The 24,374-nt window shown below is 39.0% G+C and overlaps 1 protein-coding gene across 2 annotated transcripts in view; it reads left to right on the top strand.

Moving 5' to 3' along the window:
• Positions 1–24,374, top strand: part of FRK (fyn related Src family tyrosine kinase) — a 118,267-nt gene that overhangs the window by 4,729 nt on the left and 89,164 nt on the right. Inside the window, exon 2 of one of the 2 annotated variants that reach the window (XM_089921954.1) lies at positions 8,074–22,034. In XM_089921954.1, coding sequence (XP_089778080.1) covers positions 21,664–22,034 — 371 coding nt within the window. In that variant the 5' untranslated portion in view covers positions 8,074–21,663. Of the gene's footprint in view, positions 1–8,073; positions 22,035–24,374 lie in introns of those variants that run through there. The other variant, XM_022554802.2, reaches the window with a different exon arrangement.

The raw sequence follows: 24,374 nt of genomic DNA, 5'->3' as shown, positions 1-24,374 counted from the left end.
AAAATAATTTCCTGTTATTTAAACCTCTCAGTCTGTGGTACTCTGTTAAGGCAGCCTCAGCAGACTAACATATAGATGTTGTTGTGTCCAGTGTAGCAAATAATATGTGTTGTTTGAAAGATCTTTGCTTAAGTTTTTTGCTTATTTGTTAGTTTATAAAATCTTGGTACTTTTATTTGTGTGTAATATCAATATCATGCTGTGAAGTTTTAGGGTTTCTTTAGTACTCCTTGTACGTATACATTTTTTCTTATAATTAGGAAGTTATAAAATAATTTTGAAAAGCTCAGAAATAAGTTATGATTTTTTTTTTTTTTTTTTTGCGGTACGCGGGCCTCTCACTGTTGTGGCCTCTCCCGTTGCGGAGCACAGGCTCCGGATGCGCAGGCTCAGCGGCCATGGCTCACAGGCCCAGCCGCTCTGCAGCATGTGGGATCCTCCTAGACTGGGGCACGAACCCATGTCCCCTGCATCGGCAAGCGGACTCTCAACCACTGCACCACCAGGGAAGCCCAGAAGTTATGATTTTTATTGCTGATTTTCTAGAGTTGAATTTCATCATTATAACTGACCTACCTTTTAATAAAGCTAATACTATAATTTAGGAACTTTAACCTTAGGTTTGGCTTTTACTTAATTTGTTATTTACCTAAATAATAACTTTGTGATCAGCTAGCTTAAGTTTTAGACACTAAAATAACTCACTAAGTGATATTTTGTGGATTTATAATACTGTATTTTAACATCTACATTGTAAATGTTATTTACCAAACATTTGGGGGTGGGGGGAATGGCCTGATTGTTTAATCTTTCATTAGTTTAAAATGTGCTTTTCTAAATACCCCAAAGTAAACATAATGTTCAACCTTTTATATAGTATAAGCCAATCTACACGTCTTCTCTGGGTCATATAATTTGTTTAAGGGGAAATAATAAAGACTATTTAGTACTTTAAAAAAATGATAAAATGTACAAATGACTAAAAATTAATCTCTCTAAACCATTTAGCTAAATAGAACCGAAAGCTGATTTATAATACTGGGCTGTGGCCTTAAGATGGCAGTAGTTCTGCACTAGGAATATATTTCATTTAATTTCTTTAGTAACCTTACAATTTTTTAATAAAAAAATACATCATTTTCTACTCTCCATTTCTGCTCTTGCCACAAGAAGAGAAGGCTACTAAGAAATTTTAGTGTGCGTTTTTTTTGTGAGTCTAGTTATTTTTGATGGTGGAGAGGGAAAATGTGATGGGATGAGGTCCTTTGGTAGAAAACTTCTTATTAAGGTGTGTGTGAATAAAAAACCAAAATGTTTAAAATGTGAAATGAGCTCCTCTTGGAGAGAGAGCTAAAATACCAAATGGCAAAATTGTGATTCAAAAAGATCTCAAACAATGTAGCAATGAATTGAAATTTAATTGGGACAAATGTTGAGTTTTGGGTTAGGGTCAAGTAATTAACTTTATCAGTATATTATGGAGCATCTTGATTTATCAGAAGTTAAGTCAGAAAAAAATATGGATAAACTCAAGATGAACTCTGCTAGTTATGATTTGAACTCAGTTTCTCTTTAATTGGCTGTCACTTCACAATACTTCCCTTTGCCTTGGCTGTCCTTCTGGGGTGTGAAGGTTCTACATTGCAGAAGGGCTAACATGTTGTCAAGGAGTCTGGGAAGAGAGTTTAGGTCCTTGGTTAATAGCATCCATACAACTGCTTTTCCTCAGCTAGACCATCCCTGTCAGTCTTTGGTTGCCTCTGGTCACACTGGCCACACCATCAGCAGCCATCCCTGCTGCATAAACTCTGAAACACCTCTAGTTACAGTGTCATCAGGAAAGTGTTTAGTTTCACCCAAACCATGAAACCATTCCACACTCAGCCAACCTCTGTTCCTCTCTTGAGCAGTTCCAGGAAACTTTCACAGGAGACTTTTGGTTTCGTTATGGTGGAGTCTGGCTACCTCAGACCCTTTTTCTACCTAGTTGTGACCCACCATTCCTATTCTAGTGATTGTCCTGTGCTGTCATAGGACATTCTGCAAAGCTTTTTTTCTCTTAGAATTTCAAATGAGAATTAAGACTCGATTCTCTCTTTGGGACTCTCAAGCTCATGTGGAAGGTTCTGTTGCCTTCCATACAGGGGATTTAACCTTGCAGTGGGACAGAACGTAGGGTTCCTTTCTCAGAGACCCATACAAATGGCTCTCTCTCATGCTCTCCATCCTGTTTCCCTGGGACTCACATTGTCAGATAAGGTACAGAATGCCTTTCAAGTACTTAGGTGAGTAAAAGTTTCGATTCTTCAAAGGCATCCAAGTATGAACATATCTCCGAAACCCCTTATGAAGTGTGGTCCAGTCAATGTGGAGTTCCCCATGGCTCAGGCATGAATCCATAATTTCTTTATCTCCGAACCTCTTAAGCAGGATGTTCACTTTCATGACAAATACTGAATGCATCTTATCTGTATATTTTCATTTTTGACCTTTTACCTCCTTCCAATCATGCATTTTTTATGATGTACAAAAAGTTTCATTAAATGAGTAACACCTCTCATAACTTAATATAGTTTGATTCTTTACTTTGCCACAGTTTCTTTATCTGTAGAATCAGATATTTGAAAGTTTTTTTAAATATAGTATCTATTTATTATTTTAAAAAACGACTTTCAAAATTGATTATTTTATTGCTCATCCACCCTTCTCTACCAATGTTTTTTCGTAAACCCCTGGTAACAAAAATATTCCACACCAACCCTTTTGAAAAGCAATATACAAATGAGTATCAAGAGTCTTAGAAATGGTTTATATGTGTTGACATCTTTAATCCAATTCTAGACATCCATCCTAAGATCTCTATCCCAGAGAAACATCAGGTAACAGGGTAACTGGGTAATGGTACCGATATACTTTTCCATAATTTGACCCACTCCTGTGTTTCAGCTGAACATTCCAACCACTATTCCTCTAAAATGGATTCTTAAAAAGCATTCAATTAATACAAAAGAAAGCAGACAAAGAGAAAAAAATAAAAGGAATGCTGAACAGTTGGGAGCAATAGAAAGCAAGTAACAATATGGTAGATTTAAACACAGGCATAATGATAATTATATTAAATGTAAATTATCTAAAGACTGCAATTAAAAGTCAGAGGTTATCAGGTTTGTTCAAAAAGCAAGATCTGAGTATGGCATCTAAAGAAACCAACTTTACACATGAAGCTATAAATACCATTTGAAAATATTGGAGATGCACCATGAGGTATCTGCCATCATGAAAGACTTTAATATAGTAATCTGCTTTATTAGTTTTCTCTAACATATTTCTATATAAATTGACTTGTTATAAACAAAAATAAAAGATATAAACAAAGAAGGACTGTTGCTTAGATTTCTAAATTTCTGGATCTTAAAGCAAAATCAGTTTAGCAGTCAAAAGATTTGTTAGGCAGGAAGCAAAAAGCAAATCATGTATTATCTCCCCTATCTTTGTTTTTGAGTTGCTTTTAACCTCTTTTCTCTATACTTCATACCTACCTACCCACAGAAACTGGTATTGGGATTTGTGGAAACACAATTACAAACATATCTGGTTGGCTAAGGTGGGTTTCCAGGCCACACCTGTCCCCTTCTCCATCACCACAGTTCCCACTCACAAGTGGCTTACAGTCCTTTAAAAACGTGGCTGGGCTTTTCAGGATCGGGGATGGGAAGTACAATGAGCAATTCTGTGGTCGTTCTGTGGTTGCTGCTTCTTAATCCTTTCACCATTTTTGTTAGCATAAAGAAAAGCTCTACTCATTTTGACCATATTAGCTAGTTCTGCCTCATAATAGGAGAACTAGTTAGAAATGGAGTTGAGTAATAGGAAATCCTCCCACTTCTGTAAGGTACATGTTCCCCATTACTGTTAAGTACATTAAGTATTTTTTCTTTAGGGTTGTTTTATTATTACCTGTTTTTGTGTCAGGCTTCTCTACCAGCTGTAAGTTATTTCAGACTGGGACCTGTGTCTTGTGCGTCTTTGTATCTCAGTCCGTAGCACACAGCCTGGCACATAATGCCCATTGAATGAATGTATGAATTTCCATTTCCTAATTTCCATCTTCATCCATTGTGAATTTTTGAATGGGTTCAAAGAAGCTTTTACTTGGAGGCAGGAGACACTATATTTCACTGACACTCTAAATCCATGTTCTCAGTAATCAATAAATCAGGATTTCACAGATTTATAATAAAGATTTTAATCTCTTGGAGCCACAGTTTCAGGCAGTGTTCTGACAACCATTAATTTTTAGTCCTGTCAAATACTAGTATAAGTGTATCAGGCACTAATTTTTCATTTGACCTTTGGTAGACTCTTCACTGTCTACATAAGAGCTCTCATGCAGGCTGTATAAATTATCATAGGGTAAAAATAGCCTATGCTAACATTTTGGGAACCTAAGAATTAACTTCCCCAGTCACACTTACTTTTTAACGGTGCATCATGTAGAAAAATACTCATTTTAAAAGCTTTAGTTTATAAAATTTATTGTGAGGTTCACAGAATTTTTCTAGTTTCTATTAATAGATGCTGCCTATATTAAGATAATATTGCCTATTAAACTCTTCATTAGAACTGTTGACCCTTGGAAAATAGCATTTTTTTATACACTGTATTTATTCTTGTTCTTAAAGCTGTATTTTAAAAATGTCATTTGGACATGCAAACAGTTCTTAATGAGAACGGTTGAATAAATTCTGCTTTTGGCTTGCAGTGGAAGTGTCAATATATGCACAATTTATTATTATTAGTTTCTTCTGGAAATTAGCCAGGTAAGCAATATAAACAATATGCCCATTTTTTTCTTCTTTTTTGCCCCCAAATATGACAGTACTCCAAGGAGAGTACACAAGTGCTACAGAGTCTCTGGGTGCACACGTGACCTCTGTCCTCTCTCTCTCTCTCTCTCTCTCTGTGGTGTATGGGCGTGTACACACTCACACGGCGCACTTGCACGTGGGTAAGGGGGCTTGTCAATGAGTGGAGGAATAGCAAACAATATTGAGCTTCTTCCATGCTCCAGTCATTGTGTTAATAAGAACATTAAGTAATGACCTCACTTGATCATCACAACATAGAGGTAGGTAAGAGCATACTCATTTTACAGATGAAATTCAAATCCAGATCTGTGTGACAAGAAGTCAGCCCCTTCTTTTTTTAAAGCTCTATTTCACTATAGTTATTTATGCATAATACATGTGTGTGGTAAACAAAAATGAAGCCAATAGAATGAAAGTGAAAATTGTCTTTCACCATTACTCAACAAGTTATAATTTATCTTCCTAGAAATAACTGCTGTAAGTTGAATAAATGTCCTTACAGACCTATTCCAACATACAAAAATGTAAATATTATATATTTTTAATATTTAAATATATATATATATTTATCAACCTACTTCAGTCCCTGCCTTCATATTTCCCATTCCTGAAGATTTTAGTTCTTAGCTCATTGTAATTTTTTCCATCTCCACTTCTCTCTTAATTTTGAATGTTTCCAATACCCTAGCCTCTCAATTCCTTTAACTTCTCTTCTACAATGATCTTGTCACTCACACCATTTCAGTGGCCCACTCCCACCTTCTTTATCATCTCAAAAACAAGCATCCCACTCTCTTGCTACTCGCTTCTGTTTTCCAGCTGATGTCTTCAGGTTTCCAGCTCCAACAATACTTGAGTCCACTGATATCTACAATCCAATGATTCCCATCTCCTCTCCTCTGTCCTTCACTGCCATTATGTTCTCGCTTCTTTTTGCCAAGCTGAATATTCATGGAGAATCATTATCACCACTTAGTTGATACATCCTTAATTCCTATATTGTTTTTTCACCTCTTAAAAAAAATCACAACACTGGTTGTGGTAGATTTCAAAAACAACCATAATTCTTCTCTTCTTGTATCTATGCCCCTTGCAATATGACTCTGCAGACCGTCTCAGTAGGGGTCACATAAGTGTTATTTTCCAACAATTCATTAAACTGCAAGTTTAAGTTTTATGCACTTTTCTGTATGTTTGCTATACATCACAGTTTTGAAAGTTTAACTAAATAAGGCATTTATTTCACATGGAGTGTTGTGTGTATTAAAATACATAACACAGGGCATTCCCTGGTAGTCCAGTGGTTAGGGCTTCCACTGCAGTGGGCATGGGTTTGATCCCGCAAACAATGCGCATGGCTAAAAGAAAAAAAGAGAAAGCAGGGGAGACTACCGCATATCAGACAAAATAAACTAAGGACCCAACCCAAACTAACTCAAGAGACAAAATACATTAAAAAAAAAAACCTAATACAAAGCCTGGAACCATAAAAATTCCTCAGCAACATTTGTTTTTAGGAGTCTGTGTGTCCATCCCAAACTCTTTATGAGTCCTCCTCTATCTAATAACTGGATTCTGGCCTGTTTAGACTCATTTTTCCAGATTGGTCAAGAGGCATTAGAAGCAGAACAAGATTGTCCCTATGGGAGTGTTCTTTTGTCTTTGATCTTGGGAATAAACAATAATGGTAGCCAACAAGTTAAATACCTCTGTCTAACAAATCCTTGGATGCCATGCTCATAACTGTTGGAAGATATTGAGGGTGTCCAGAAGATGTGATACTCTACTCCTGGATCAAAAAACCATCTCCTCCAGTTTTCATTCTCCAATGTACATTCTCTTGTAAGACATGTCAGTGTCCAGCTTTGTGTAACTGCTGTAAGAGCATGAGTTGATCTGGCAGGGTCAGAACAAACGAAGGAATCTGGTCATAGGCAGGATTTGCATCAAGATCTATGACCAAGTGAAGGTGATTCTCCATCTTCTTTGAAAGAAAGAAGCACAGGCTTTCTCCAGTGCCAGCACAGTCCCTGGAATATAGGAAGTAGTCAAAAAATGTTTGTTTAACGAGTAAGGGAATGTACAAATAAATACAATAATCAGGAAAGAAGTTAAGGGGTAATTACAGTTTAAATCAGAGGAGAGGAGACCATAACTTACAGAAAGATCATATTGAAATAGCACTGTGAACCTACTACAAGGATCAAATTACAAATCTGAATGAGGTAAGAGGTGAGAAGAAAAGCGTTGTTATTAGTTTCGTAATTCTAAAGCTTGGATTTAAATAATCACAAGAAGATAAATAATATTATTAACTATCTTTTATTGAGGGCTTTGTGTCAAAAATTTTATAAGCATTTTACATCTATTATCTCATTTAATCTTCACAATGATCCATGTGGTGTAGATACTGTAATTATCCTCATTTTTACAGATGAGGAACTGGGCATCACAAGATTAAACAAAGAAAACCTCAAACTTGCTCATAGTCACGTAGATAGTAAGTAGCCATAGAAACGACAAAAACCTCGTGACCTAGCAGTCTATTCCATCCATAGCAGAGAAATGAATGGATGATGATGTTAAGAGCCAGTTTTTCTCCCAAAAGGAGAGAAGAGTTCAGCAAGCAGGTGGAAGAAGAGAAGCAGAGGGGCCTTGGTGAGAGCAGAGACCCCCGTGGGTGGTTGAAATGAGCCTAATCTCTGCGCCTCCCCTTCTGGCTGAGCACTCACGAGGGAGAGGATGATGGGGGCACCCCAGTGCAGTGAGTGTTCCTTGATTCCCAGGTTGTAACCAGAGAAGACCTCACCTAGAAAGTCACAGCAGGGAGGAGCCATTGCAGATAAAACAGGGCAGCAGCTCAGATTCTCTTGTATCCTGGAGAAGAGTAGGAACTTTCCTTTGTCCCTGAATAGAGCTCTGAGGTAAGACTGCGGAGAGCTACAGATGAGAAGAGGCCTTGGGATGGGACAAGGGGACTTAGACCTCTCCAGTCTGACTGTTATACAAGGAAAGAATCTTAAGACAAGTTTTCAATATGGCTTTTTATGCCTACTAGTGGTCCCCATGGCAATTTGAATACTGTATATGAAGTTTTGCTATCTATGAAACTTTGACCATAATGCAATAAAAAAGTATTTTAAAAAATACTTTAAAATTTTTCCTCAAATTTAATTTTGCCCCTTATATATCTGATTACTTGCAGAAATAAAGCAACTGGATAAGCAAAGAAGAACCAGCATATTTCATTACCGAGAGGTAAGCTCATTAACTATATGGATTTGCCTGAGACCTCCCCAGTTTTAACACAGATAGTATTTTGTGCCAGGAGATCCTCAGTCCTTGGTAAACCAGGACTGTTGGTCAGCAGCAGCTGCATACAAACCACATCTCCCTAACATTAAAGGAATTCAGATGAGTCAGTCCCAGTATGACTGGTTGTAGCTCTGCACAATATTCCTTCTTAAGCTCTAAGTAGACTTTCCTCATTCGGACTCATTGAGGATTTCTTGAGTCGTCAGCAGCTCTCTGAATTGTGGATTTAAAAATTTTTTAAATATTTTCTAGGGAGATGTGAGATACCTAACTCTACGAAACACCAAGGACTAGGCTAGAAGAAGCATCTGTGATAGCTTTGCTGACCAGGCAGGTGTAATGTGGGAGCAGGTGCTTTTGACTTCTGTGTCACTGGAAGATAGGAGTCAGGACAGGACAAGAAATTCTCTGACAGTCTTCTTTGCCCTAGCAACAGCCAGGAGCCAGGATTCTGGACTTTGTTGTCAGCTCTTTTATTAATTCCCTCAGCAGTCCTTGGCATGTTGTCAGCTCTTTTATTAATTCCCTCAGCAGTCCTTGGCATCATAGCCAAACATCATTTTAAGCTCTCAGTCCGTCAACTCTGGATAATTCTTAGCTATCTCACAGTGTTGTTGTGGGAACTGATTAATATTTATGAACACATTTAAATGGAAAAGTGCAGTAGAAATATTATTGAATGAATTGAAAAATTGTTTCCTATATAATATTATGCACAGAGGAAAATAAGCCATGGACTGTAGTGTCTTCTTGGAACAGTTTTAAAATAATGATCAGTTATCTGCCACTTCCCCTTTCATCTTTAATAAGCTTAGTGTTTTGTTTTTTTGTTTTTTTTTAGTGTTTTGTTATTTAATGTTCTCAACAGTGATTTCTGCTAAATTTATTTTTATTATTATTGTATTGATACATTTTGTTTCCTGTTAAATTCAGTACATCTCTTTATTTCCAGTTAAGATTTTCTAAATCACTGACTATGATTTTCCTCCACTGAAATTTGTCCAGTATACAAGGGACATTTGTCATTACTTAAGAATAACTATTGAAACCCACTGCTTAAAAGAATAGATATTTCTCTAGCCAAGATCATTGCATCACATTTCTGTTACATGAATTCTTGCCCCATCCTTACATTCTTTTGAATAAAATTAAAAGTATATTTAACTGGAAGAAAATGGGATTTTCAGCATAAGAAAATTATACTTAAGGATTTGGTTAAGCTCATGAATTATGTAAAATAGAGAAATAATACCTTTCTCATAAAACACGTATTAGTAACAATTCTCAAAATATTTGTTTTGATAGTATTTTACAAATGGTAAAAAATAAATACATTAACTGTGAAAAGATAGTCCAGTTCAGAAAGATTATTTAAAAAAATTCTGCCTCATGTGTTGTGACGGCAGGGAAGTAGCAGTCATTTTAACAATTTAGCATTTAACAATTTAACTTCTGTATCGTGTTTAAGACCAAAGTTATTGTAAATGTTTCTCTCATTTCTCATAATTTCAACCTACGTAACTCTTTCCAGCCACAGCTGCTATTTAGTTAAGACGCTGACAATGTTGTCTCCAATCACCAAATGTTGGAAATTGTTACCAAGCAGATGAGAACTTCACTCTAATATGTCTTAGAATGGGAGCCTTTCTCATTCTTACCAAAATTCTATAATTATAACCAGTAACTAAAAGCAGAGTACATACAGTAGAGACATATTGAAATGTTCTTTTTGTCTACTCTTTTCTTTCAATATTTCTTATTGGTAACATACACAGAAAATCCTTCATAATTACATAACGAATTTCCTCATGACAAACATATTACGTTTACTAGGATCTATTTCAAAGGGATACTTCCTTTTTCAGGGAGTACCCTAAGCCTTTTGCTGAGGTTTGAGAATTGCCCTAATCTTATCAGCAGTTTATTTAATATGCTTCTAGATGTCTTCCCACTGCCCAACCCCCAATCCCTGGTACACTTTCTGCAGAAGTCTAACTTTTATCAGTCAGTTAGCGTTAGGTTAAGCTCTATGAGAAACAATACTTAAAAACTCTAAAGCCTAAAACAACCAAGGTTATTTCTTCATTAGTTTATATGTACCTGGCTGGTAGTGAGGCTCTGTGCCATGTTTTGCTCAGCCAGGGATGCAGGCTAATAGATCACCTTTCATCTGGAACATTGTTGTCATGGTAGGGAAAGGAAATGTAGTTAATTGCACACTTCCTCTTAAGTGTGCAATTAACTACATTCTTCCTACTTGGAAGTGATACATACTAATTCTAATAACCGTTTTGTTGGTCAAAGCAAGTCATATGGTCATGCTTATCTTCAAGAGGATAGGAAAGTACAATTTTACCATGTGCTTGGCGGAGGAGGACTAGAAATGCCCTTGAACAGTAATAATAAATACCACATCTAGTTATTTTGATTAATATTTCCATTTTTAAGGAGTGCTGTTTTCTGACCTGGTTCTCAAATTAAGGGCTCAGTCACTCAACAAATACTTAAGTGTCAACTTTTTCAGTTTACTTTGCCAAGCTCTGTGGAAGATACAAAGATGAAACAAGTATAGATCTAAAGACTGGTATATAATAGAGTACAACAGTCTTCTTAATAGCACTTGGTACTTCTGCTTCATAGTCCTTAGCAAGTGGTGATTAATTATTTCTATAACTATTTGTGTAATGCTGTCTCATCCACTAGATTATAAATTCTATATAGGATATGGGCTGTATCTCTTTTCCTGTCTATATTCTCAAGAGCAAGCACCACCATGCCTGATACCCAGTAGGTGATGTTTCAGTGATTATGTACTGAATATATTATAAAAGAGGAAAATTCTTGTGGAAGTCAAAGAGGGAGACATTACTTCCTAACAAACTTATTCCTTGTTTAGATCTTTATCTCCCTTTGTACTGGCAGTATTGATCTGGTCACATTTTTGATTTGCAATAATGCCCTTACACAGGACAGACTATGCTTTTTTTTAACTTAATGTTATAACCCCAAGCACTAGCCCAGTGCCTGACACATGATAGGAGCTCAGTAAATATTTGTTTACTCAGTGAAGCAAAGGAGATAAACCCTGAGGATGCCTGAAATAAATAATTGCCAATAGGCAAGCCACAGTTTTATAGCAGTCACTAGAGTGTACTTCCTTCAACCAGTCCATTAGTAACATATGGTTTAATCTTCTAAAGTGTGAGTGTTACACACAATTGCTTCTGATAATTTAGCAGATGAGTGTTTTTGTAATTGAACAAAATTCTGATTGCATCGAACACTAACTGGGCAATGGAGCTTTAGCAGATGACCTCCAGTGGCTGGAGACAGACCCTCTGCTGGAGGCCAGAGTGAAGGGTGATAAGAGGGAGGTTTGTCACATTCTATACATTTGGGGCTAGGTTTGTAACATGGATTTGTAACTCAATTCATATGTACTCTTTTAAGTTTTGATATTCTGTAATTTCTCTTAACTGAAGAGGTGTAAAAATGTTTACAGTCAACCATACTGTAATGAATACTCCTTTCTGAAGATGAGCATAGCACACAGATTATAGGCTTTTCATGCTAACATGAAACAAATGCATATATCACTCTGTACATGGGGGTCAAGATGTTACTTATGGTTTAAATTCAATTGAGGAAATGCAAACTACCTTCTAATAGGCTTTTATAATATGTTGAACATATTTACCTTGATGATTCTCCAAGGAACATTAATCCCCTAAGACCTGGTTACATTTCCAAGATGATCAACCATTTTTCAAGGTCCAGGACAGCAATTACACCAGGTACAAGTCTGTAAATTGTTGTGCCATAAAAACCTCTACATATTACCTGGTTTAACAAGAGATTTTCAATATAAATTGCTAAATCATCATTATTATGAGCTTAGTTATTAAAATTCCAAGAGCTGAAAAAAATCTAACCATCTAAAGTCTTTTATTATTTTTGAAAATTTATTAGAGGTATTTATCTGAAGTCAACCAAAATATTTTTTTAACCTTGACTTTAAATAGTAGGAATTTATGAAGATAATAGGATTGATTTTTCTTCTAAATCAAGGAACAAACGAAAAGAAATGCTTAAAAACATGAGACAATTAGACAATAACCATTTATATGAGCAGTGGAAACCTGAATGTGGTTACTTAGGAATAGTTCAATATCAAAATAAAGAATGCCAAATATACTACTTATTTATTGAGACACAAAAAAAGGCCTAGCTGAACAGGAAATTCTTGAAGCTCTGCCCAATTGCTTGGCATGGACATTGGAAAATTCTAAATCTGGGAAGTTTTGTATAATAATTTTTTAATATAAATAATAATTTGTTTTTATACAAAATAATTTGTTTTTATATAAAATCATGTATATATAAGTAAGAACCAGTACATTTGTTATTGTTGCTAATGACTAACAGAAATAAATCTATTACAATCTCTTTCAATTGGAGAATGCCTATTAGACATATGGCAATATTCTTTTCACCCCTTGGGTTAGGATTTTGAAAATACTCTTGGAGAAAATACTCTTGAAAATACTCTTGCAAATACTAAAAAATACTAAGAATGCTAAAAAATGCTACTGGGATTTATTGTATCATAAATGCAGCATTATAAGAAAGGGAAGCCTGGGTTCAGGCTACGTGATTCATGGACATCATAATTAGAAGGATACAAAATAAGCTGTCCAGACTGAAAATCAGGAGATTGGAGTCCTACCCCAAAGCTCACATAATCCTCTTCTGGGATCCTGGATAGGGTCATATCAAAATGATCCTTGGTCCTTTCATCTTCTACTCCTTAAGTCCTTTTTCCCCCAACTATGACAACCACAGATTGTATGGAATCATCTTTTGACTGGACTTCTTGAAGAGGACTGCCATGTGGTGGAGAGGAAGGATCCTCCCGGGCAGGAGTGCTGGGTATTCCTTTATCATCAATATAGTAGCTCAGTGACCTGAAGCAAGTCACTTCCTCATTTCTGAGCTATTTCCTTCATTCTTAAATGAGGTAATTGGACTAAATGGTCTTTAAAATCTCTTTCAGGATAGAAAGAGACTAGACAATAGCATTACTTTCAAAGGTAAATGATTGTCAGCTGAGCATTTGCTGATGTCCCACTCAGAGAAGCAAGCTGTCACTAAATTCTGCTACACAAACTGTGGTCTAGAATCAGCAGCATGGGCATCCTCTGGGACTTCGCTGGAAATGCAGACTCCCAGGCCTCACCCCAGATCTACGGAATCAGAATTTATGTTTTTGCATGATCCTCAGATGGTTCACAAGCACATTCAAGTTTGAGGAGCAGCTCGATCAGGTTTGTGAATGTCGATGCCTGCTCAGCTCTGCTTTGTGTCAAAGGTGAGAGAGAGAGAAGGTAGCCCAAAGCCCCAGCCAGTTTCCCTTAACCATCTGCAGGTCTCCCAGCCTGAATCCTTTCTTGTTTGATGTGACAAATTAAGCAGAGTTGAGTCTGCTCTGTACCTGGATAAGACCTTCTGGAAATGTCAGGTGAGGGTGGCCTTTAGTTCTCAAAAGACACCAGCTCTTGTCTTTCCTCTGGATCTTTACACTTGCTTTCCCTCTACCTGGGGCACTTTCTTTCACTCCCCTTTTCACTTGAGTAGCTCATATTGTTTCTTCAAGTCTCAGTTTAGATGTCATTTCTTATTTCTAACTGCCCTCTTTTCCCACATGCCCATCTGGGATAGATTTCTCTTCTGTATGTTCCAACCTATCTCATTAACAGAGGAATTGGGGTGCGTGCATGCATGCGTGCACACACACACACACACACAATCTATTTACTAATGACGCTGTTAACTTACATGGCTCATACAGACCTACTCTCAGAGTTTTCAGAGGTCCTTCCATGCTGAAAGCAAGAGCAAGAAAGAGACTCCTCCACCCCATCCATGGGGCTAGGACATAATAGATGGAACCAAAGCATCCTAGTGTTCTATAACATTATTTTATCATTTAAAATTTTATAATAAATGTTGGTATTTTGGAATCTTTTAATGCCAAATCTTAACATAAAATATAAGATTGAAACATACTTTAGTTGATCTACTGGGGGTGATGCAGGTGTAATTTTATTTTATTTTATTTCACTTATTACTATTATTATTTTTGTCTGTGTTGGGTCTTCACTGCTGCACGTGGGCTTTCTCTAGTTGTGGTCAGCAGGGGCCACTCTTCATTGCAGTGCGCAGGCCTCTCGTTGCAGTGGCTTCTCTTGTTGCAGAGCACAGGCTCTAGGCGTGCAGGCTTCAGTAGTTGCAGCACGCGGGCTCAGTAGTTGTGCCACGTGGGCCCTAGAGTGTGCAGGCTTCAGTAGTGGTGGTGCGTGGGCTCAGTTGTTGTGGCTCGCGGGCTCTAGAACTCAGGTTCAGTAGTTGTGGTGAACGGGCTTAGCTGCTCCGTGGCCCGTGGGATCTTCCCAGACCAGGGATCAAACCCATTTCCCCTGCATTGGCAGGTGGATTCTCAACCACTGTGCCACCAGGGGAGTCCTGTAATTTTAATTTTAGTTCATACAAACTTATAAGTTGATATTTTCCTGAAAGAAATATGCGAATGAATGGATGATGAGAGATGGGGAGAGGGATACAGCTGCGGAGGGTGAGAACTAAGAAATGATGGGTGGGATAGCAGTCATGTGGAGAGAATTTCTGTGGAAAACCAGAGATTTTAAAAGAGGTTTTAAAAGGATGTTTTCCCATGCAGTGTAACTGTCTCCTTCACATCCTCACAGATCCATAGTTTTAGCTATGTATGTAGCAGTGCTTTTGGAATTGGATATGTTGCCTGCATTTTGCTTTTGTTTGAAGTGGGAGTGAGCTGGGAATGTGATAATTTCCCACAACTGTTTTTAGTAGTACAAGGAGAGGGCACAGGTACCCCAGGGGTGGCCCAGTTACATATTTTCATAATAATGGCTAATATTTATTGGGCAGCTACCACGTCCTGGACCATGGGCTAAATATTTTAACGCATTTTCTCATTTAATTCTTATAACTCTACGAGGTAAATGTTAGTGTCTAGGAATTGTCAGCATTTTACAGATGAAGAAACTGAGGCTAGGCGGTCAATAATTTATCCAAGACCACAGAGCCAAAGAGTGCCAAGGGAACAGGTATTCTCACCCCCAAGCCATGCTGCCTCCTTGTGATAGTGCACCAGAGACCTCCACTCAAATGGCATCGATTAAACAAGCTATGCTATTTGGGTTCATTTCTTCAGCCAGTTGTGATTCTATCTAACTTTCCTGTTATCTCATGTGCATTAGAAAAGTCTTTTCCATAGCAATATTGAGTAAGGGTTAACCTTTTGAGAGGAGTTAAACCCCAGCAGAGTCATGGCTCTACTAATCTTATTTTGCACATGGAGTTTGGAAATAGCCAAGAAACTTAAAAGATTAACCCTAGGAATCATACTTTAACACTATATATGCTCATGCTCTGTCTACCCAGCCACAAATTTTCCATCGCAGGTTTGTCAAAATATCAGAAGGGCTTAAGGAAAACAAACAAACAAACAAACAAACAGACTTCTAGGTGTTTCCGTTTTCTATCATTTGGGGGAATTGTGATGGTCTTTAACAGACTAGACAGAGTCCTCAAGATTACTAAAATAATTTTGCTGCTAGATAGATGAGAACCTTGATTAATGAAGTATTTGTTTAACAGGCAAGGACAGACCACCTGGGTGAAACATGTTTACTTATTTCTGTTTTAGAAAAGGCTTATCAGCTGCTTCTAGGAGATTGTACACATGAGAATATTCAGTCCTTTTTGAAAGCAAGTGGGACTTCCCTGGTGGTCCAGTGGTTAAGACTGCGCTTCCACTGCAGTGGGCACAGGTTTGATCCCTGGTCGGGGAACTAAGACTCTGCATGACGTGCGGTGTGGCCCAAAATAAAAAATAAAAAATAATAAAAAGACAGCAAGTTCTTTATCCCTTTACAGATATCTCTAGAATATTTTTCTCAGTATCATGCTGAAATCTAGACATACTATGCCTATTTCATGTCTTTGATAGTGCCAAAGAAAGAAGCAAAGAGCTTTAACCATTTTTGAATTGAAATTTTTAAAAATTTTTTCTTCCAAGCTGAACTGATTTACTTGCAAGCAAGAGAACTCATATCAGTAAAGAAATTCACTGCATAGTTCACTGAGGGGAAATGTCATGGTTTCTGAAGTGTTAGAAATGGAGTTTCCTGGTTATACTCTTTAAGTATTGAAAACATACCCTTTGGATAGGACAGAATGAGCCCCGCGCTGGCTGATATTTAAAGTAGTCCATTGTCATTGGTCGGGAGAAATACTTCAGTTACGAACAGTAAGGATCTAACGTGCAACGGCTCCTCAAAGTTCATATTCTTCAACAGTTTTAGCTTGTTTCAACTAATGCATTTGGCTTTGATGTTCCCTAAGTGCTGCTGTAAGTGAAAATTTTCCCCTTTATAATAGCAATTCCTATGACAAAAGAAAATTGAGGTTAATTTGGCATCTTTTTTTCTTTTTTCAGTTTTGAGTCCATGTTGGCTTCTAATAATTAAGATGTCTGCTGGAGGTCCAGCCATCTCAACTGAGTTTCAGGCAAGAGGAAAAAGAAGAGAGGGAAGGGAAAGAGAGTAGATCCTTCAGCTGAGTCTCCCTTTTTTAAGGGACTTTCCTGAAACCCCACCCAATGACGTCTGCTTACTTTCTTCTTGGCCACTTCTGGTTGTAAGAAGTCTGCAGCCTTTCACTTCTATAAAAGTAGGGTTCTGTTAGTAGGAAGAACAAACTGGACATTGGATAGGCAAGTAGATGTTTTTGTCTCAGGGAGAAAGAAAGTGCAAGGATTTGCAGATATGGATATATTTTTTGATGTAAGAAAAGGACATTGAATCGGTTAATATTGAACAGATTTGGAATTTCTGTGACAAGTTCATCATTAGAGAAAAAGGATATCTGCAGAGTCTAAGAAGAATGGTGGACGATTTGGAAGAGTGCAACTAGAAAATGAGGAGAACCGCATCTAAGTGGGCCGGCATGTAAAAGAATGTTGAGCAGAGCTAAGGGCTTAGCAGGAGTTGGAGATCATTAATTTGTCCTGGTATAAAACTGAGTAGCTGTGGGATTTTTTCTGTTGCAGTGCTCAGCAAATCAGATACAGGAGCATGGCTAAATTCATTTAACGCTGTGTGTATGTTGGATGTGGGGTTGCAGGAGCTAGTAAAACTCAAGGAAAAGAAAAATTATTTTGGCAGAAATGGACAAGGAGGTTCTAAAGGAGGTATGGGATTTTTATTCAGGCCTCAAAATGCAGGCAGAAGTCTGTTGGGAGGAGAAGGAATACCTAAAAAGCATGGCAAAGGAGACGGGATCAGAGGTGGGAATGAACAAGACCTATTGGAGACACAGTAAACCTATTTGGCTGAGTGGGAGGGTTAACATAAGGCAGTAATGGAAGGAGGATGTTGAAAGGGTACATCTGATAAAGATCGGATAAAGTGCAAATTTTTCGTCTTGAATTCCAAGCTGTATCTTCCAGGCAATGAGGATCTGTTGAAGGTTATTGTGCAGGAGAGTGATTTAAGATTAATGTGGTGCCAGTGTGCAGTAAGGATGGGAAGGAGAGTGGCTGTAGGCAGGAAAACCGGTTTAGGAGGCTGGCAAAGGAATCTAACATTTGGGAAACAATGCGTGGAAAAAAGGGGACTAAGAGACAACAGACAGAAAGTCACTATCCTTTGTGGTCCCAGCTCTTTTCACGCTCTTTGCTCTCATTCGTGAACACTTGTACACGTGTTTATCTTACCCCAGTGGCTCCTTCCCTTTCCTTCCCTTCCTTCCCCTTCCCTTCCTTCCCCTTCCTTCCTTCTTTCCTTCCTTCCTTCCGTCCTTCCCTCCTTCAACAAATACTTATTGAGTATTTACTGCTTACATACTGGACACTGTACAAGGCACTGAAGATTCCAAGAAGGAAATTTTACTTTCCTGGGGAAAACAAACAAGTAAGGGTATCAAGTGGAATTTAATAGGAGACCAAGCAGAAGTGTGTGTGCCGGGTTTTAGGGGCACACAGAGTAGAGGCCCCTAATCTATTATGGCAGAGAAGGTGCTATTTGAACCTGCCTGGAAAAATCACAAGGAAGTCACCAGGGGAGCAGGTAGAGAAAGGAGCAAAGGTGCAGCAGGAAAGAGGACCTTGGGCTTCAGGGGCGGCTGGTGGCTTGGTGAGCCTGCATCACAGTGTGTATATGTAGGAGTAAAGGGCCGAGAGGTTCGAGAAGTTACCAGAGCCTTGTGTGTCCTGATAAAGACAGCAGGTTCTATTCCAAACATGTTGGAGATCCCTGAAGGATTTTACACAGAAGAATATTAGCCTTTTTTTAGAGTCATTGAAACACAGGAGTTAAAACCTCAGACTCTGGAGTCAGATTGAGACCAGGGTGTTACTCATGGTTCAGCCACATGGGGGCTGTGTGACCTTGGGCAAGTTACTTAACCTCTCTACTTCAGTTTCTTCTTCACTGAAATTAAAAAAAATACTACCTGCCTCACAGGTATTGTTGTTTTTTATTTTCTGAGAGTTAAATGATGTATCATTTGTAACATTCTTAGCACAGTGCCTGGCACATAGAAAGCCCTCAAAACTGATAGCTACTTTTACTAGTACTCATATCACCTCTGGCATTGTTACTATTATAAAAACTGCTCTGGGAGTGGTGTGCAAGATGAGTCAGAAATACGAGATAAACTGGAGGAAAGGGGATTAGTTACGAGCCCTCTGGAATAATCTAGGGAAGAATATTTGTTTTGTTCAACACCCAGCTGTCATTCAGAAGGAATAAAAAAAAATGTAGAATAAATGGAAAGACAGACAAGTGGAATTTAGTGATTGATTAGCTCAAAGAAACCAGGGAAAGAGTAAAAGATGACTGCAAGGCTTCAAGCTTGGGTGACTGTAGAATTCTGGTGCTATCGACACAAGGAAACCCTTTCTCTCCCCACCCCTTGCCTCAGGTTTCTCAGGCCATTGCTTACCTGATGTCTTTGGATGGCTGGTTTCTTTTTTCAATTTCATTCACTAGCTCAGTGACTGTGCTGTACAGGTCTGCCACTCTGTCTTTTTCTGGAATGCCTTGTCATAACAATAATGGAGGCATATTTGAATTTAGAAACTTCAAATTTCTTAATTCTTAAACTCCACTTACAAATTGGTTTTGAATACATCTCTCTAGTTGCTTCCAAATCTTATTTCATATTCTAGATCATGTAGATATCTCTGGAAGGACTTTAGCACCTATGCCTCTGTTTAGGGGCATTAATAGGATCCTACACTTTTTACAATTAATATTGTGTTTGGAACAAAATATTCTTATGGCTTCTCAATATTATATAATCATTATTTTCTCTTCTGTTTTATATTGGAATTATATTTTCGGTCCCATATCACAAACAAACCTGGCTTGGCTTTTGGCTTTTCTCTTCCTGCCAAATTAGTACTTTCTACTCTGACTCTGAAGACAGTTGGAGAAACCTAGAACATGAGATCTTGTTTTAACCAAATGATCTGTCTGCCATGAATGCCTGATTTTAGTACAAGGAAATAGCAGGAGGGGCTAAGGCCATGGTCCTCTGGTTGTCTTTCTTTTCTTCTTTTTTTTCTTTTTCTTGAGTTCAGTTATTCTGATTACTAAAAATGCCTTGCTATTTGACAAAGAACAGGAATTTTGAGTTTGTACTGGGGTTAGGTTAGCCAGGTCCAAGGCTCCAGCAACATTTAGAGAAATTGTTTTTAAGAGAACAACTTGGTAATAAAGGCCTTATACAAAAAGAAGTGACACATCATAAACAAGTCTGCAGTGTTCTCTACTAGTGAAAATGGCCTTGTGTTGACCCATCTAAACTTACTGCCTAGGTGTTCTTTGGGATCCAGGGCACCCATTTGTGAGACAGCTGCCCTGAACTAAGGGAAGTAGAGCAAAACTCACTGCCTATCGCGATGGCTGCGCTGATGTCAACTTCATTAGTTCCTGAGCTCCTGCCAGCGAAGTTAGCAAGAACTAGTGCAGCCCTGGAGTCAAAGTTGAACAGAAGGAGCTTCCACAGCAGCTCACATGCAGCCCTCCTACTCTTTCTCTCCGCTGGTCACCTAGTCTGCGCGTGTGTGCGTGTGTGTGTGTGTGTTTCTGAAAAAGTACATGAAGGATGGGAAATTACATGTCTTTGTGGGAAAATGCAGTGTTTCGGTTTCTCACCGTTTTAGTTAGCTGCTCTTGTAATTTTCTAGACTGTAAATGTATTTTGAGGCTATTAAAATCTATTCACAGTGATTAAAAAAAAAGGTAGGAACTCAATGGCTCTTTCCCAATTGCCCTTTTGTCCAGTAACAAATACCCAAACACTTTAATTTTCCATTTTATTCCCCTTAGTGGTGGCAAAACTATCCTACTCGTTCTTATGGAAGAAAAATATCTCTGCCTTTAATTTCTGTGCTGGTAGCATAGCAGGACAAAATGTTCCCTATGCTGGCCTATCTGTCCAGGAGCATGATTTTTTTTTTTTTTTTTTTGCAATACGCAGGCCTCTCACTGTTGTGGCTTCTCCCGTTGCGGAGCATAGGCTCCGGGGCGCGCAGGCCCAGCGGCCATGGCTCATGGGCCCAGCCGCTCCGCGGCATGCGGCATCTCCCCGGACCGAGGCACGAACCCGCACCCCCTGCATCGGCAGGCGGACTCTCAACCACTGCGCCACTAGGGAAGCTCAGGAGCATGGAATTTGACAGCTGCTTTTAAGAGTTTGGCTCCCTGGTGAGGGCGCTAGTCTCTCGGGTGTGGGAGAAGGGAGAGGTAGAGAGGACGGGAATCCCATTTAGATCACAGACACAAAAGAACCAGGAAGTAAGAAGAAATTATTACAGTCTGTTCCTAGCTCAGGATGTTAAAGGCAGAAGGCTGGGCCGGTTGGTTATTCATTGGCAAAAAAGAAAGAGCAGTGGGGGTCAGGACTGGTCAAACCACAGACAGACCTGACGCGGGAGAGAGCTGCTGGCAAAGGTAAGACGTGGAGATCTTACCTGGAGTTCACCTCTTTCGCTTGGCAACTTTTTCTTGGGACAAGAGGCAAGAGGACTCTTTTCTGTTCTCAGACGTTTGTCTAAATAAAGATCTCTCAAATTTATTTTTGTGGTGGGATTCCTAAGCAGACAAGAAGAAAAGTCACTCTCCCACCGAGCAGCTGCCCAGCTCCCACCAGGTTTTGCTCTGGGGCAGCAGCTACGGGCACAGAAAGCAAGCCGGTGAGTGTGTCCAAGCAGGTCCGCCGGACTGCTGGGAACCAGGGCTTGGTACACGCTCCCCAAACCTGGAGGACTGGTGCTGATTTCAAAGTTTCCAGGTGGAGGAAGAGAAAGTGGATCTGCAGAGAGTAAGGGGAGAGGGAGAAGCCCCTCTTCCCCACTGCCCACGGGGGCGCCATGGGTAACATCTGCCTGAGGCTCCGGACGTACCTGGAGCCCTGTCTCCCCTGCTTGTCTCAGGAGGCAGACAAGTCGGTGGTGATTCAGAACCCGTGGACTGTCTGCCCCCCCGATCCTCCCCGGCCGCCGCATCCGGAGCCCGAGAGAAGCCAGGGCCAGTACTTTGTGGCTCTGTTTGATTACCAGGCTCGGACCGCAGAGGACCTGAGCTTCCGCGCGGGCGACAAGCTCCAAGTCTTGGACACATCGCACGAGGGTTGGTGGCTTGCCAGGCACTTGGAGAAAAGGGCAGACGGCTCCGACCAGCAGCTGCAGGGCTATATTCCTTCTAACTATGTGGCTGAGGACAGGAGCCTCCAGGCAGAGCCGTAAGTAGTACACACATTTTATTTCTCAGCTCTCTGAGGGCGGTTAATGAGGTTTCCTTCTTACCTATCTGCAAACCCACTAATTTTCAAAGAGCTGCCTGGAAAGTATAAGGAAGTACTGGCAAGAATCTTCTAATTGAAACACACCTCCCCTGCTAGGTGAGAGTGAAACTGGAAGGTAACTGTTGAAATGACTTCTATTAACAGTTTGTATACCCACAAGCCCTGGGTGCATTTTCATCAACATAAACGAATGGTGCATTTAATGATCTATCTTTTCTTTGGCTGTAAAATAAGTCATGCCTCACTTTAACATAGAACTGCATCTCATTTGCAGGTATATCATAGATCTTCCTTAAACTACACTTGCAAATCTAAAGTCCAGCTCTCTCTGTTTTTAAACTTTTGGAAGCATCAACTCCAGTTCTGATAGGCACACACAGGGGTAACTAATGTAGAAGGTCACATTTAGAAGATGCTACATTTTCCCAGTGAAATCATGACTGGATATTTTTCTTTGAGTCCCAGATATGGAGTTATGCTACCCAAATTATGATATCTTTTGGGTTTTATTATGATTAGAAACTAGCCAGCTACAGATGTTTTGGAAGTTTTAACAAGAAAAATAATGACATTATTTCTCCAGAGAAGGAGATTAAGACTTTACCCTGATATTTGAATAAATCCTATGAGTTATAGTGGAACCAAGGAAGAAAACTTTATGTACTTATGCACGTATCCATCCGTCCATCCATCCATCCATGCAAGTGTCAGGTGGAGTAGTGGCATGGGGGGAGAAGGGGCAAGGTTATGCTAGTGGTAGTTGAATATAAAGTAGATAAAGCAAGGTCTTGACACCATTGTCATACTTGGGGTCTGGTGTGTTGAGAAGCAGGCTGACTGCTACTTACCCTAAACTTCTTGCTGCCTGGTTGCAGTGAAACCTAAGACTGGGAATGTCTCTCAGGACTCATTTTATAGAGTGGGTCCTTAGTAGAGGAACCTCTGGGGATTCACTCATTTTCTCATGTGTTTTTTCTTTTGATGTGAGCTGCAGCATCCCTTACTGGCCCAGGTAATAAAATTGTAGGAAGAGCCATGGTGCATTGTTGCTGATTTCCAAACTCAAATTCAAATACAAAAGGGGGTTGGGGGGCTTTTGAGATTCTTTCCAACACCAAGGGCCTGTAAATGTTAGGAAGTGTCTTATTTTACACCTAGATAGAAATCTCTTCCATTCCTATACACTAACAATGAAAAATCTGAAAGAGAAATTAAGGAAACACTCCCATTTACCATTGCAACAAAAAGAATAAAATACCTAGGAATAAACCTACCCAAGGAGACAAAAGACCTGTATGCAGAAAACTGTAAGACACTGATGAAAGAAATTAAAGATGATACCAACAGATGGAGAGATATACCATGTTCTTGGATTGGAAGAATCAACATTGTGAAAATGACTATACTACCCAAAGCAATCTGCAGATTCAATGCAATCCCTATCAAACTACCAATGACATTTTTCACAGAACTAGAACAAAATATTTCACAATTTGTATGGAAACACAAAAGACCCGGAATAGCCAAAGCAATCTTGAGAAAGAAAAATGGAGCTGGAGGAATCAGGCTCCCTGACTTCAGACTATACTATAAAGCTACAGTAATCAAGACAGTATGGTACTGGCACAAAAACAGAAATATAGATTAATGGAACAGGATAGACAGCCCAGAGATAAACCCACGCACATATGGTCATCTTATCTTTGATAAAGGAGGCAAGGATATACAATGGAGAAAAGACAGACCTTCAATAAGTGGTGCTGGGAAAACTGGACAGCTACATGTAAAAGAATGAAATTAGAACACTCCCTACACCATACACAGAAATAAACTCAAAATAGATTAAAGACCTAAATGTAAGGCAAGACACTATAAAACTGTTAGAGGAAAACATAGGCAGAGAACTCTATGACATAAATCACAGGAAGATCCTTTTTGACCCACCTCCTAGAGAAATGGAAATAAACACAAAAGTAAACAAATGGGACCTAATGAAACTTAAAAGCTTTTGCACAGCAAAGGAAAACATAAAGAAGACGAAAAGACAACCCTCACAATGGGAGAAAATATTTGCAAATGAAGCAACTGACAAAGGATTAACCTCCAGAATTTACAAGCAGCTCATGCAACTCAATATCAAAATAACAAACAACCCAATCCAAAAATGGGCAGAAGACCTAAATAGACATTTCTCCAAAGAAGATATACAGACTGCCAACAAACACATGAAAGGATGCTCAACATCACTAACCATTAGAGAAATGCAAATCAAAAGTA

This window comes from Delphinapterus leucas, chromosome 12, assembly GCF_059928025.1.
Source record: "Delphinapterus leucas isolate spDelLeu-1000000601 "Yukka" chromosome 12, BTC_Dleu_Yukka2, whole genome shotgun sequence".
In the NCBI taxonomy this organism is placed as follows: Eukaryota; Metazoa; Chordata; class Mammalia; order Artiodactyla; family Monodontidae; genus Delphinapterus; species Delphinapterus leucas.
The sequence above is the reverse complement of the archived record's forward strand: the minus strand, read 5'-3'. Positions and strand labels throughout refer to the sequence as shown.